This window comes from Clarias gariepinus, chromosome 24, assembly GCF_024256425.1.
Source record: "Clarias gariepinus isolate MV-2021 ecotype Netherlands chromosome 24, CGAR_prim_01v2, whole genome shotgun sequence".
Classification (NCBI taxonomy): domain Eukaryota; kingdom Metazoa; phylum Chordata; class Actinopteri; order Siluriformes; family Clariidae; genus Clarias; species Clarias gariepinus.
Window position 1 is genome coordinate 3,789,290 of NC_071123.1, and position 16,171 is coordinate 3,805,460.

The 16,171-nt window shown below is 40.2% G+C and overlaps 1 protein-coding gene across 2 annotated transcripts in view; it reads right to left on the reverse strand.

The window, feature by feature from the left end:
* The window catches only part of dcc (DCC netrin 1 receptor), a 258,324-nt gene that overhangs the window by 18,811 nt on the left and 223,342 nt on the right, over positions 1-16,171 (reverse strand). For both annotated transcript variants that reach the window (XM_053484759.1, XM_053484758.1), the window contains exons 21-25: positions 15,042-15,074; positions 10,572-10,637; positions 5,001-5,163; positions 2,926-3,149; positions 1,145-1,261 (exon numbers count right to left, since the gene is read on the reverse strand). In XM_053484759.1, coding sequence (XP_053340734.1) covers positions 1,145-1,261; positions 2,926-3,149; positions 5,001-5,163; positions 10,572-10,637; positions 15,042-15,074 — 603 coding nt within the window. The remainder of the gene's footprint in view (positions 1-1,144; positions 1,262-2,925; positions 3,150-5,000; positions 5,164-10,571; positions 10,638-15,041; positions 15,075-16,171) is intronic.

Below are 16,171 nucleotides of genomic sequence, written 5' to 3' on the forward strand. Positions count from 1 at the left end.
TCTTTCTATGCAATTCAATCCTCTGCAGTGACCTAAAGGCCACGCCTCCTTGGCTTAGATTAATAAACAGAGGCCATGCCGTCTTCGGTTGTGTAATAGGCAGAATCCACACCAAACACTCTGTTTGGATTAATAGGCAGAGGCCACACCTCCTTGACTTAAATTAATAGGCAGAGGCCACACCTCCTTGACTTAAATTAATAGGCAAAGGCCACACCTCCTTGACTTTAATTAATAGGCAGAGGCCACACCTCCTTGACTTTAATTAATAGGCAGAGGCCACACCTCCTTGACTTTAATTAATAGGCAGAGGCCACACCTCCTTGACTTTAATTAATAGGCAGAGGCCACACCTCCTTGACTTAGATTAATAGACAGAAACCACACCTTCTCCTTTTGAATTAATAGAAAGAAGTCATGCCTCCAACACTTGGATGTATCAACAGAGACCACGCCTTCTTGACTTGAATTAATAGGCAAAGGCCACACCTTCTCCTTTTGAATTAATAGTAAGAGTCCACACCTCCTTGACTTGAAATAATAGACAGAGGCCACGCTTTTTCTCTTTGGATTAATTGGCAGAGGCCACACCTCCTACATTTGGATTAATTGGCAGAGGCCACACCTTCTCCTTTTAAATTAGTAGAAAGATGTCATGTCTCCTACATTTGGATTAATAGGCAAAGACAAAAACCAACAGACACAACGGCCACACCACCGTCTCCGGGCCGAATAGGTACACAGGCCACACTCCCTTCTCTTTTCATCCACGCCTCCATATTTTAAGACCAGTAGATATGAACACCACAGTTTTTGTAATTGGACTGATAGACACTGAGGCCACACTTCCTTCATTTTGATAGACACAAAATCCACACCTCTTTCACTTCACTAATTAACACAGAGCCCTCTTTCATTTGAACTGTTAGACACAGACGTCACACATCTCTTTTACTGAAACTGATCGACAGCAGCTGCTCCTCTCAGACTTGGACTAACAGAAGCTCCTCCGTACTTCAGAACTGATAGACACATTTACTGTTTTTTTTTTTTTTTTTTTTTTTTGGTTCCCCTTTCAGGTCCACTTAAATCTGAAATGGTTCAAGAATAACTCTTCAATATGTAAAGGGTTTTATCCACTCACGTGTATTGCTGGGCTGAGACTCCATAGGGATCATCATCTTGGAGCGCGTGGCTCTCCGTGCAGCCAGGGAGCGATCTAGTGTGGATATTCCGCTGGAGGCTTCATCGGCATCACCGCCTGAAGAGGAGAGATAAAGCGAATGTGATCACGTCCTGTTTACTCTTAGTCAGCTCTCTGAAATGTTCCTGTTCTGTTCAGCATCAAATTGAGTGAAAAGTGACTGAGCTGTAATGCAGAAGAGTTTTATCATTATTACAATCGTCCCTCGGGTCTGCTGTGCTTCTGAGAAGCATGTACGTACACTCCCTATAACTTTATATACTAATACGCAGTTGAACCATCCAGTATTTATTATTTACAGTGGGTTAAATTCTAAATGTAAAAAAAACACAACCGTACAAACTATATTTTAACCAGACGAGCAATGAAAACATCTCACCCCAGCACTGCTCTAGTTAAAACGTACCATTATGGAAAAATATAGCGTTTGTATATTTCCTACTTGAACCCGGCAGTTACCGAGGTCATTTTAATAACAAAGAATCTCGGGTGCGACGCGTCCAACGGCGCTTCTCTTTAAAATAACCGTTTAAAAGAGCTCTCGAAAGTGAAAAAGCGCTTTTCATCACTTCAGGTTAGAGCGGCATTAGGAATGTGTGCGGTGGGCGGCTCCGCTTCCAGCCAGCAGGATGAAGTGTCAAAGTTACACAAGCTGTTATGTACAGATGCATTAGTCAGCCAGAGAAAACCTGACTTTAAACAAAATACCAAGCAACATACGAAGCTGTTTATCTTTCCTGCTTGTGTTTGTTAATCATCAGTAAGGGGAAGGGGATCGGAAGATCTTCTGTAGTTAAAAGTCTCTGTAGTTTATTATAGACGACTGTAATAACTGATAACATTTCTCGATTAAAGCTCCCCAATTATACTCCTTTTTCAAAAATTTTGCAAGACATAGAAAAGCTAAGAAATCTCTAAAATAGGCTTGGACACGCCCTTTTAGTAATGTACATTTTCATATCCAATCAGAACGCAGAACCTGGAAACAAGTTACAATAAAAATACAACCTTTTAACCCACTGATGTCCGGGACATTAAACTGGATTTCAAACCCATCTTCTGATGAACAAGCTGATTTTTACTGTGTATATTTATCAATTTTAATTAACAGCGACATTCAATGATGTTAAATAATGTTAAACATAAAAAAACAACTAAGACCTAAAAAAGGTTAACAGTTGCGGCGAGCCACTAACCAACCCATCTGCAGCTCTTAAGAAACAGAAGGGGGCCTCTGAGTGGCGTTCCCTTCAAGAGAAAGCTGATTGGTCGAGCCCTCTAAGAGGGGATGAGAGGTCATTTGTGCTCCCACATTAATTACGGTTCTACAGCTGATCAGAGGCGTCTGTGAGCTCATGCAAGCGGAGGGGGTGGATAGCGCTGTCCTCTAAATGTGTAACGCTGCCCCCAACGGTGCGTGAGTGAGCAGTTCGAAAAGATGCAGTAGCCTTGATGTGGAGCCCCCTAGTGACTGGGAGGAATGGGACACGACTAAATTAGGGGAAAAACTTTTGTGGGAACCCCCCCCCCCCAAAAAAAAAAAAAAGAAACAGAAGAACCGAGAGATGCAGCTCTGTATCAGTGAAGTTTCAAATGTACAAGACAAAAGCAAAAAAAAGTAATTTTTCTGCGAAAAACCTTTTCTGTTTTTTGTTCTGTCGTGTTTCTGTTTTTTTTTTTTTTTCAGCACCGAAGCAGAACATAAAGCCCTGTTGTGTTACCTGAGTGGCTGCTCTTGCTGCCCATCTGGCTCTCTGATTGGCTGTGGCTGACGGGGGCGATCTCTTGGCAGCTCTGGATCGGCGACTCTCGGCCAGACGGGGCGGAGCTGGGCGGCTTCTCGATGTTCTTCAGCTCCATCTCCTCATGGTGGATCCAGAGGTCAGGAGGTCGCAGGTCTTTCTGGCTTCCTTTCCTTTTCCCTGCACTGTGTGTGGCTCGCTTTCTACACACACAAAAGTACAAACAGGCTTGAGCAACAGTTATCTTTACACCTGATTTAATCCTTTAGCTCTCTGTACGGTATAGGCGCTCATCAGTAGCATCAAGCTGCATGTGATGTGTACTGTATGTGTGCACGTGTATGTGTGTGCGTACAGTTTATAATAATAATAAAAAATATATATTAATGAGGAGAAAAATCAGGATTCATGTTTCACTAACAGGTTTCCTCCACCTTCATACACACTCACACTAGGTTGTAGCAATTAAAGTGACTTAACAGCATCACTGTTAAAGGGCATTTTACCTCATTTAGGTGTTAGCAATTAGCAAATCTGCCGGACATACAGTAAGTTTGTCAGAGACCGCGACAGGGTTTTTAGCCGTGCACTTCAGCTCCTCTCGTTAGCGCTGCGGCTACAATAATGAGTCAGCCCTGAGCCGCGCTAGTCCTGTCAGCAGCCATCAGAGCAGCCCGCGGCTAACCTAATAATCCCCGATGACAAACACAAGGGAGGAAGCGGTCACGTCAGGAAAATAGGATTTTCAATATTATGTTAGCGCCTCGGTAGCATGTCTCCACACACGGATTTAAACACAGAACCATGAATAGGGTGTTTTAAATTTGTTTTGGTTTTTGTTAGTGGAAATAATATACAGTATTTGTGATGAAAAGATATCATGGTGACATTTATGATGCAATAAATTCACAAATAAGCATACTGCAGGTCCTGATCTTCTTTAAAAATAAATAAATAAATGAATAAATAAATGAATAAATAGTATACTTTCTTGGGTACTTGTGGTGAAATGTATTATTATTATTATTTTTTACATTTTTTAAATCTATCTTGACTGTAAAAACATATTGATGTAGCATAAACCAGCTAATTCACAGTTTCGAGCGGCGCAACAGACAAGTATTCTGAGACTGCGAGTTCAATTCCTGGGTGATGCTACAGAGATCCAGCCGTCTAGAGAGCAGGTTGGGCAAGAACAGTTTAGCATACTTGCATTCCCGCGTCAGTCATAATAAAGCCATGACTATTCAATCATGGGCGCCTGCAAGCTCACGCAAGCAGAAGGGGCGGATAGCGCTTTCGGCCGAGTGTATTGACCCCCAAAGTTGCGCGAGTAGCAGTTCAAAAAGAAGCACTCGGCTAGCGTTAGCTGTTTAGTAGAAGCATGTGGCAAGTCTTCGACCTCCAGAATTGAGAGAGATGTAAGTAGGAATTGGCTACGACTAAACCAGGGGGAATATCGGGGGGAAAAAAAGAAAAGAGATGTATGGACTCATATAAAGCCTCAAGCTATAGATAAGTCAAGTCATTAAAAAAGTTCAGCTTAAGCTCTTGTTTAATTCATCTTCGACTTGAAACACCGAAAACAGGAAAAAAAAAACCCTACTGTAACTGGTGGAATAGCGAGCCGACTGTAAGCACATCAAAATGTGAACATATGGTATAAAAATTCTAAGAGGATGCTGCTGTCTATCCCATACGTCACATTACAATAATAGTGGGTTCATTTGAAGGTTACGGACCCGAAAGCATTGCTTACCCTCTACCTCTGAACACACACTACCAGAGCTGAGAGAGAATAAAAAAACAGAGAGAGCTCAGGCAGAAAGCCTGCTGACCCCCTACATCTCCTAACAATGTATTATGGGAAGGGAAAGAGGAGGCAGGCAGCTTCGCCGCAGGCAGCTGGCTCTCCAAACAAGCCGTGAAAACACTTAGCACAAATAGCACACAGGCTTAGCAAGCAGGCTCTGTAATACCTGATAAGGTCTTAAAAGCAGTGTACTGTATTCCAGCGATTTTTAGAGCAGGGGGACGCGGAAAAAAGGACTCACTTCCTTTGTTGCGCGGATGAACGGCGCGTGCAGATGAGAGCCACGATGACCACAACGACAACGGTGACGGCGCCCACCGACACCACGATGATCACCAGCAGGTTGCTGTTCTTCTGAGGAGTCACGCTGCCGTGCGGAGGTCGGATCTGACCAATCGGGGACTCTGAAAAAAAAAACATGTTTTTGATTACATAGACATAGACAAGAAGCATTGCAGTGATGTTGTGATGATGGAGAACCATGACGAGGAAGTACTGTACTGTAGGTAATAAAACAAAAAAAGGAGGTCTTTGCTTTCAAGCAAAAAAGACAGACCAAACTATAAACTCCTGTCTATTTTTTCTTTTTGAAAGGTACACCAAATTATGATGCTATGAGGAGTGTGTAGTGTGGCTAGCGTAGCTGTTAGTGAGACACTGACATCCCCGCCAGCTTCGGTCTCTCATTCTCACTCTCATAACACCTGTTCCTGGTTAGAGAGTCGGAACTAATAGGCTCCCTCTTTCCTCGTCCGGTCGGGGCTTATTGTTGTACGGCACCTGCGGTTGGTGAGAAAAAAAGAAAAAAAAAGGCCTGGAGGACAATAGCGTTATGTCGTGCCAAAACGAAGGGTATCAACATGGCAGCTGGGCTGCTTTGCCTCTTCTTCTCACAGTCTGTGAGCTGTTAACCTCCTTGTCTCCCTCCCTCACCTGTCTTCAGTTCAGTTCCCCTCAACTCCAGCGCTTCTTTTATTTTTGATTGAATGCAAGGTCAGAGTAATGAGCGACAGAAATGAAGTAAGAGATTCAGGGAGCAGTGTAGTCACTTCTGCTAATACAGGGGATACATGAAAGATCCAGTGCCGCTCTCCAGAACTGACCCTATTACTAGGCGTGTGCATGAATCTCTTTCCTTCTTCTGTACGGTAAAAGGTTCTAAATGTCCAGAGATATTTTGCAACATAAGGGGTTTCATGGTTTAAAAAAATTCTGAATATATCATTCTTGTTTTTTTCTTTGTTGTTTTTTTACTTCTGGATCTTTTCTTCTGGTTTGTCTTTCGTTCTGGACTAATTTGAATTGATTAATCTTTTCCTGAGTCTGGTTCTTCTGAAACTGGTCCGAGGTCTGAGATGAATTTGCTTCTGGTTCTGGGTGTTGAACCTGCTGATGCTTTAAATTCTGGTCCTTCTTCTGTTGCTCTTACTCTGTTTCTGAATCTCTGTGGTTCACAGAAGCTTATGCCTCGTTCTTCAAGGTTACAAAGAATTAAGATCTCAGACTTCTAGTACTGCTCTAGGGTTTTACTTCTGGCTACTATGTATTTATAGTTAGTTAGTCTTGGTCCAGTTATTCTGGAACTTGTTCTACTTCTGCTGTCTACAGTAGCATGCATTTGTTGAGTATAATCTTGGTACTGCTTGTAAGTCTTGTTTGTCTGGGTTCTAACGTTAGGCCTAGTTTTTAAATTTAAGTATTTATATTAAGTTTTAGTTTTGTTTTAGTTAAGCAGTGTCAGGACCAGATTTTTGACCTGATTCTTCTAAATCTGTTTCCGACGTTGGGTTTTGTTTTAGTTGTACAAGCTGAAAATCCACTTCAGGATTTTGCTCATGTAGGTCTGGTTCTGCTTGCTGGATAATATTCAGCCATTTTGGGTCGGATTCTAGTTTTTGGTTCTGTCCTTCTGAGTCCTCCAGATCTCTTTTATAGTGGCTTAGATTACGCTTTTACATACATCTGATTCTTCTAGGAGTGCTTCTTCTTGGCCAGGTTATTTTCATTCAGATTTAATTTAGTTTTTAAATTTGGGTTTATCCCAGTGAGTCAGACAGTCCTCTTCGGCTAGTTATATGGGATCAGATTCTCCTTTTTGGTTTGGTTTGTCTGGGTCTGGTTCTGCTTCTGGGTTTATTATACTGGGTCAAAATCTGCTTCTGCATCTGGGTCTTCTGTGTCTGTGTTCTGTTCTGTATTATTGTTTTGGGTGAGATTCTGCCTTCGGGATCTTCATGGTCTTGTTTGGCTTCTGAATCTTGGTCTGGAAATTCTGGCATGGTTTATGCTTCAGGGCTTTGTTCTTATGAGTTATTTCAGGCCTGATCCTTTTTTCTTTCTTTGGCTCAGTAGTAGACTTCTCATCTGCCATGTGGAAGGAGCAGGTTCGATTCCCAGCCAATGCTAAAACCATCGATGCAGGGCATCCTCAGTGTCAGTTCCAAGTCCAGATAGAATAGGAGGTTTGTGTCAGGAAGGGCATTCAGCGTAAACCTTGTGCCAAATTGTATGCGGATCTGTGGCGACCAAAAGAACAACGATGCCTGGATGTGCTTCTGGGTACCCCCAGGTGTGACACCCGAAGGTCCATGACTAAAGGTTGCAGGGCAGATTTTTTCAAATGAATTCTGAAATTTTTTCTGTTTCTGGGTTTATGACACTGGGTCAAATACTGCTACTATTGGTTAGGTGTAACCCCTTTATTAACCGCTAACTTCACAGCTACAGTCCTGGAATTTAGCCCATTTGCAACGTTTAGGAACTAATGCATGAATATCTTCTCACTTTCTTCTTAATCCATTAGACAGATTTAATTTTTTGATGAACCTCTACATGGTTAAACTGATCACCTTAATAAATACTGTACATTCTAATTCCTAATTCCCATCCTAATTCCAATTCCAAAAATAATAATATATTCTTGACCTGTATCGAATCTATCCTTATTTATTTATTTATTTATTTATTTCCCCCCTAAAGGTTATTGCCGCATGCATCACCATGCCTGGTGGTTATCATTTGGAGACTGATACAAAATAAGATGTGCGCGTTATTCCAGCATTCCCCGCCTCTCCCTCGCCTCTGAAACCTTTCGGCTAAATGAGACATTTCAATAAAAATCAGCTTCACTTAACTTCAATCATGTCTAATCAGCTGCAAACTAGACTCCATGAATTCTAATGTGTAGTAATATAAAATGTGATACAATGGCACCGTATGAATCTCCTGGCCTGAGAATACACTTAATGTTTCATTACACTGTTTTCATACTTCTGTGACTGAAACGTATCTTAGATAGAGGTAAATTAGCCGAGATGGTATGAGGTGAGTGTAGATGGAGGTCATGTGAAAATAGTCATCTGATTTAGGTGGACAAAGTGTGTGTGTGGCCTCACCTTGTGTGAACTAGGAAATGTGCTTTGAGATAATGCATGAATACTTTGTAATTTTACATAAATAAATGCAAGCATGAATTTTCTAAATAATAATAATAATTCCAAAAAGTGATAAGTATCCATAAGTACAGTAATAATACACTACTAGTAATATTACTACTATCACTATTAAAACTAAAGTATTACAACTACTGCTGTTACTAATATTACTACTAATACTATCACAGGGTTACTATTATTACCACTAGTAATACTATCACTATTACTACTAGGGTTACTGTTATTACCACTACTAATACTATTACTAATGCTATTACAACTGCTACTAGTCACTACTAATATTACCACTATTACTACCACATGTACTACCACTGTTGCACCTATTACACCTACCACTATTAATACTACTAATAATACTGCTATAACTATTGTTTCTACTATATTTACTGCTATTATTACTATTACCACTACTAATATCACTACTAAAACTATTATTACTTTTACAACCATTACTATATCTGCTATAACAACTTTTAATACTATTAATACTACCACTATTACTATTACTGCTACTCCAACTCTTATTACTACTATTAATACTACTAATATAACTATTGTTACTACCACACATACTGCTATACAGTAATTACTATTACCACCACTATCACTATCACTACTAAAACTATTAATACTTTCACACCCATTACTAAAACTGCCACAACAATGATTACTACCATTAATTCTACCACTATTACTACTACTACAACGTTTCTTACGATTAATACTTCTACAACTCTTATAACTACTATTGATACCACTATTATAACTATTGTTACTACCACAATTACTGCTATTATCACTATTACCATAAATACTATCTCCACTAAAACTATAACGTAATACTATTACCACTACCATTATTGCTACTCTTACTACTAACGTTGCTACTAATCCAACCACTTTTACTACTACAACTACTGCTACTATCACTACTATTGCCACTACTATGATTACTACAATAATTTGAAAGCATTTCACTGCATATCGTACTGTGTATGACTGTGTACGTGACAAATAAAATTTGAATTTGAATTGTTACTTTTATTACTATTATTACTTTCACTATTACAGTTACTATTATGACCACTATTACTACTGTTATCACGACAATTATTACTACGACTACTATTACTGTTACTATGACTACAATTACTACAGCCCATACTGCTACACCACCATTATTTCTGTTATTATTTCAATCACTATTACCACAAAATAATAAACATACTACTACTACTAACACTTTTACTAATACTACTACTACTAATTATTATTATTATTATAATTAATTTATAATAATAGAATCTTAAGTCAATAAATTCTGCGATGACCCAGACGCTACAGTAAGTATCAGCGTCTATATAACAATGTTAATACAGATTAAAAAAACTAAAGAAACTGTAAGATTAAATATTATCGTTTTTTTTGTGTGTGTGTGTGTGTGTGTGTGTGTGTGTGTGTGTGTGTGTGTGTGTGTGTTATTTAATTAGGGTGGACCCAAAGAAGTAACACACACACACACACACACACACACCACACGCAGTTTAAACCCACCTGCAGCTGCTCACATGTGCACACAAGAGCCTCGCCTCCTCACACACACACACACACACACACACACCAAAACACTTGTGTGCATCTGCAGCCTGTGATTATCCTGCTCCGTCTTAATTAAGAGATTTCCCAACAGAATGCCCAGCATCCCACACACACACACACACACACACACACACGCACAAGCAAAAACAACGTTTTACACGCAGGGGACAGGGAACAGCTGTCCTGCACTGAAATCTTCCCTCCACATCCACAGCAGTGTATTCCCGATAAAGAGCAATTACAATTAAGTCATTTCTCTATTCAGTGGCGTCAGAAACTCTGACGCCGTTTGTTTCGTTTTTTTAGCCTCCGCCACTGAAACTCCGGCCACAAGCCACAGAACTCGCCATATCCTTTGTACAATTTTCTGGCCAAAAGCTTCAAAATCACGAAGGCTACAATCTGCGTCGCTCTTACATTACACACACACACACACACACACACACACGATAGCTAACGTAATGGTGTTTTGTGATCCGCCAAGGTTTTCTGTGCATTTCTAACAAAAGCGAGAGCTGATAAAACTTCCTATACTATAAATTTTGAAGTCTGAAGCACCACATGGAGTCCATAGCCACCTTGGTGAAAAAAAAAAAAAAAAGAAATCAAAGATTTTTCGAAAGCCATCCATTCACACAGCAGGGGAAATGAAAAATTATGCAATTTTTATTTATTTATTTTTTTTTTTAACACTCTCAGGATGTAGTGCTGTCTCTAAGTGCATTGTGGGAAATGATGGTGGGGATTTAAGTGCTTACCGTTCAGGCTGCTCCTGTCAATCAGGTTATTGTCTGAAGGCCAGTAGGCACTGTCTCCATGACGACCTGCCAGCACAAGGACCAGAGGTGAGTAAAGGTTCCCATGGACCTACAGTTGTTAATATCCGTTTTTAAGCACTCGAGTGCTGCTTGGTAAAAAAGTGTGTGTGGATGTTTCTGACCAAGTTGTGTAACGGAATCTTTTTTATATGTGTAACGGTGTAAGCATCATGTCAAACTGTATTGTACAGGTGGCCTGTTTTGTAAAAGTCACATTTTATTCATGTCTGTATAAAAAAAACAAGGAAAAAAAACAGAAAATTTTAAGAACTTGTCCTTTTTTTCATTTTTATATCGAAAGAGTTCAAACAAGACAATTAGATTTCCCCCTATTATGACATCATATAAGAAGAGCCCCTCCCCCTGCATGTTGCTCAGCCCTGCTGTTCTCTGGAGCGGCGTGAGCTCATTTACTTAAACACAGAAATAGTGCATTTGAAAGAGGAGTGACATAAAAAAATATATATTAAAAAAAACATAATTTGAAAGTATTCGCGCTGCAACATTAACACACACACAAAATATGGGACCTTTAATGTTAACTCATACCAAGTAAAATTTGGATAAAATGTAACAAATATATGTAGTTGATATTATTGGAAGTTTCCTTGCAGGGACACTAGACAGTTGGGATCCAAACCCACCCACTATAGGGGCAGTAAGAGCTTGTGCACCCCCTAGTGCCGCTCCCAAGCCTACTGTAGATAAACTGCACCACTCGAGTCGAAACTTTAGAGAGTGTTGGGCTTGAAAATGTCTGAAATAATTCAAACCACCAACCCCTTTTATATCTCCTTTGGATTACTTTATAGGCTCTATACAGTATAATGAAATTTCCGGAGAATGAAGGCATAAAAGTGATTGACATTTACAGAAGACTTCAAGCACAGTACAGTGATGAGCCTCTTAGAACATTTAACTGGTGCAAACGTTTTCTAAAAGAAGGCCGTACGTCCGTAAATGACGCTCCTGGCCGAGGTGGCTCGGAGTTCACTGCAGTCGTTTCTGTCAACATTCAGTTAGTGGTACGCTTGATTCTTTTGTAAAAAAAAAAAAATGTCCAGGTGAATAAGTCACCAGCTGTGCAGAAGAGACGATCATTCACCAGCACCACTTGCACGTTACAGGAACTCATCTGACCTCACGCCACATGTTTGGGTCATTAAAGGAGTTCCTGGGAGGCCGGCGTTTCTCTGGCGTACTGAGAAAACGTTCTACATTGATGTTGTCAATAGAGTTTTTAACTTTCTGTTATTCTTCACAATCAAAAGTCCTGGTTTGACTTGAACGCCTCTTGTAGTAGAGTAAATAATGAGAGCGAGTAAACGCAAACGCACCTCTGAACACCACTCCTGTATGCGCGGTTTAATTGCGTCTGCTGTGAGACGGCTCCGTTGTAACTCGTTTTTATTGTTCAGGCTAAAGTGTGTGCATGTGTGTGTGTGTAAGAAAGTAAAGAATGAGCTTCGTTAGTCAGAGAAGATTTTTTTTGTTGCTGCCGGTTTCGACTCCACTGATCCAACTTCGATTGTCGCCCTGTTTACATAAAGCCGGTTTCAAATCTCGGTTCGCACGCATGAACGGTTCCGTCTCAAGGTTACCATGACAACAACAACAAAAAAAGATTTGATTCCTGTAATCCTTTGTTCACACCATCACCGATTTTACTCAGTCAAAAAGCAAAAGCAAATCTGAAATTCCTGCTGGTTGCCGTGACGACCGTTATGTTACAGTATATTGTAGCTAGCTACATCCTCCCGCTACAGTAGTTAGCCAGCTAGCTTAACATTTCAGAGAAAATAAAACAAAATTTAGATAAAAAAATGGATTAGTCTTCAAATTCCTATTGTTACTATGGAAACAACAATGCACTTGACTGACGATAAACGTGACGTGCGTATCTCCGGCACGTGCGCTGGTCAGGTGTTCTTCGCCGAGGGGCTTTTTCACGGCAACAGCCCAATGAGTCGTTTATCCTCACAACACACACACACACAAATGATCGTTCTTATTGTATGAACAATTTATGTGTGTGTGTGTGTGTGTGTGTACGCGCAAGTGTGTATAAGCCGTTTGTCAAAAGAACGCCAGGCCCGGCGCCTGCACGTCGATCCCGAGGACACGGCATTCAGCAAGCGTTGGGCGCGCGCCGTGAAGACGCGCTCCTGCTTTGTTGTGGGAAGAAAAACGTCTCGGTTTGGAAGCGAAGAGAAAAGACGGATGTTGTGGAAGACGCTGTGCCGCGCGGCGGCTCGTTTGTCCTTCAGAGCGGTGAAAGAGGAGCGTTAAGAATATTTCTCAGCGGTGTGTCCGTCTAGACGTTCAGCAGAGCAGAGCTCAGAGCGTCCATCATCTCACACACACACACACACACTCGCTGGGTTCGTCTTAATTACTGTTAAAGGCGTATTAAAGAGAAGTGTGAAGTGTGTCAAGATAAAGAGAGTGTGTACACGATTTCATTTAATCTCTCTCTCTCTTTATTGCTTTTTGTCTCTCTCTCCCAATGTCTCTCTGCCCGGCTCTTGTACTGCTTGTCTCTCATGCTGCACATGTCTCTTTCTCGCTCACTGTCTCTCTCCCTCAAGTCTCTCCCACTGCTTGTCTCTCTGTCTACCATTCTTCTCTCTCTCTCTCTCTCTCTCTTTGCGTTATTTGTGTAAGCTATAAATTAATAGCAGCAGTAGAATCCTCTGTAATGAGCTCTGGACTTAATTAAAACAAAACCCTGGCTGAACACTCATTAGTCCGCCTGTGACGAGATATAGAAACAATCGCCGGTCGACACACTCCCCCCTCCCCCCGCTCTCACCCCTTTATTCATCCGTCCACCCCGCGCCCTCCCTCCCTCCCTCCCTCCCTCCATTACTCGTTGTCCTCTTAAGACAATGTTCCTCTTAAATAGCCTCATTTCAGGTTTGTCTAATTGCTAATGACCTGCAGTAAAAGATTCATTAAGGGAAGGTGTGATAAACGACCCATCTCCAGTTCGGAGGGGACGAGAGAAGTTAATTGAATGTCTATAGAGCGAAGACACTTGGTGTCGATATCGCTGCTTCATTCCGTATCTAAATAAATACGCAGAGATTGTAACCCTGTGACCTTTCAGTCTAGGGGCGTAGTTTAGCGGAGTACACCTGGACCAGATAGAAGGAAGCAACACACTTGGTGACTTGGTTCTTTGAATCTCGTTCTTCAAAATGAACGGATCTTTTTTTTAGTTAATTTCGTTCTTTTGATCAGAAATCAAATAAAATGTTGCACTTTTAATAAACCGACCCCCAATACGTCTACATACACACATTTTGTCTATAGTTCCAGTAATGAAAATATTACAATGCAGCTAAGGACATATTATGATGAACAGATGAGCTCCCCTCTCATATCTTCTGGTCCGAGTTGTTCGTTCTTTTGAATCTATTGCATTGCATAGCGTCTATGGGAGTCACATGACAAAAAACACGAACGACTCAAACGAAAAGAGAATCGTTCAATTCTGTTTCCTGTGTACTGCACTGCATAGCGTCTATGGGACGTCACATGACAAAAAACACGAACGATTCGACTCATTTCTGTTTCCTGTTTTGCGATCCTCTGCGCATCTCGTTCTTCTAAATCAGGTTAAGAACTCGTACAAAAAAAGAACGAAGCGTTCATGAACGACCCATAACTTAAAAGTCAGTAAGTTAACTTAATGTAATTAAGTACTTATTTCATGTGTCTGTACTTTGCTTGAGTAGTTCTATTACAGGATACTTTTGACTTTTACTCCACCATATTCTACAGCAAATATCTGTACTTTTACTTCACTACATTCATGCATGACGTTGCATCACTTAACAACAGTGGAGTGCAGTATTTGAACTGAGAATTCCGCCACCTGCTGACTATTATGCGTAATTGCGTGACTTGCCTTTTCTAACGTAACCGACAAAGTGATTCCTGCTTATTATTAACTTCTTCCCATAACGTCTCCTGATGCCACAGACGCCACAGTTAGATTTGTAGCTGTTGCCTTAATGTCCCCTGCCAGGAGCTCGCTTTTGGACTTTGGTGTTTTGAGAGACTTTTGTCCTGATTTGCATTTCTCTTTTTATACTTCCAGCTTGCCAGAGCCGAACAGCAGGGTTCTGTAGCAGCTTGACTGGTTAAAGCTTGTCTAGGATCACCTACAGAAGACCACGAAAGACCTACAGTCGCCCAGGCACACGCCCTCAAGCCTCGATCTTACCGTATCGTATGACTGCTTCAACATTTTTTGAATACAAAGCAAAAAGAGTGAAAAAACAAAACAAAATAGGAACTGTGCTGTAGGTACCATAAAACCATTTACATGTCCAGTCTAATATCGTGAAAGGCCCACACAAAGTTTATCACTAATCACACACTGATCAGTATAGCTTTACTCACCTTGATCATTGGCCATCTTGTCGGGATGATCGACTGCAGTAAAACAAACAAAAAGAGACAAAAATCAATGACGTAAAAACTAAAAACAGACTTTAATTCAACTGTAAAGTCAGTTAATATTACTGGAATCCTAATCACAATCCATCACACACACACACACACACAAAAAAAGCACACACGCAATGAGGGCACGTCTTGGTCAGCTCTCAGAGCATCATGAGCATCATGGTCATAAGCACTTACATCAACAACACTGTGATAATGTTGACAAATCTCACACATTTTTATATAATATTTTTTATATTTACCAAAAAAATATACATACTGTGTATATATACACTGTACTATATATATTATACTGTATATATTTTATTAATAAAAACCCTGCAACAACGACATATGGTTTGTTTTCCATGTTTAATACTATTAATAGTGTTATAATTATTAGTTCAAATCATACTGTATATACATATTTATTATTATTAGTATTATTACTACTAGTATTCTTTATACAGTATTTATATATATATATATATATATATATATATATATATATATATATATATATATTTTTTTTTTTTTTTTTTATTAATTAATTTATTTTTTTATTATTTTATTTATTTATTTATTTTTGTCCATCCACGTGTCATCTGGCACACCACAGATTCCGGTCCCCCTGGGGAAATATCCATAATTTCTGTGGCAGTTACTAACTGGGGTCGGGTTGCCAGGTCAAACTGTCATTCACACATGACGGGCAATTTGGTGACACCAATTAGCCTAATCTCATCTCATCTCATGTCTTTGGACCGTGGAAAGAAACTGGAGTACCTGGAGGAAATTCACCAAGCACGGGGAGAACATGCAAACTCCATCCAGACAGACAGACACACAGACAGACAGACAGACCCCGAGGTGGGATTTGAACCCAGACCCTGGAGGTGTGAGGCAACTGCGCTAATCAGTAAGCCACCGCGCCGCCAAATATATTCATACAGCAAAACTATTTGACTGAAGTGCAGCACAGGGGTATCTTAAAACTCTAAGGATATCAAGAATTACAAATAATTAAATAAATATATAAATACAAATTTCTAATCAGCATAACAAATGTTAATAATAATATTATA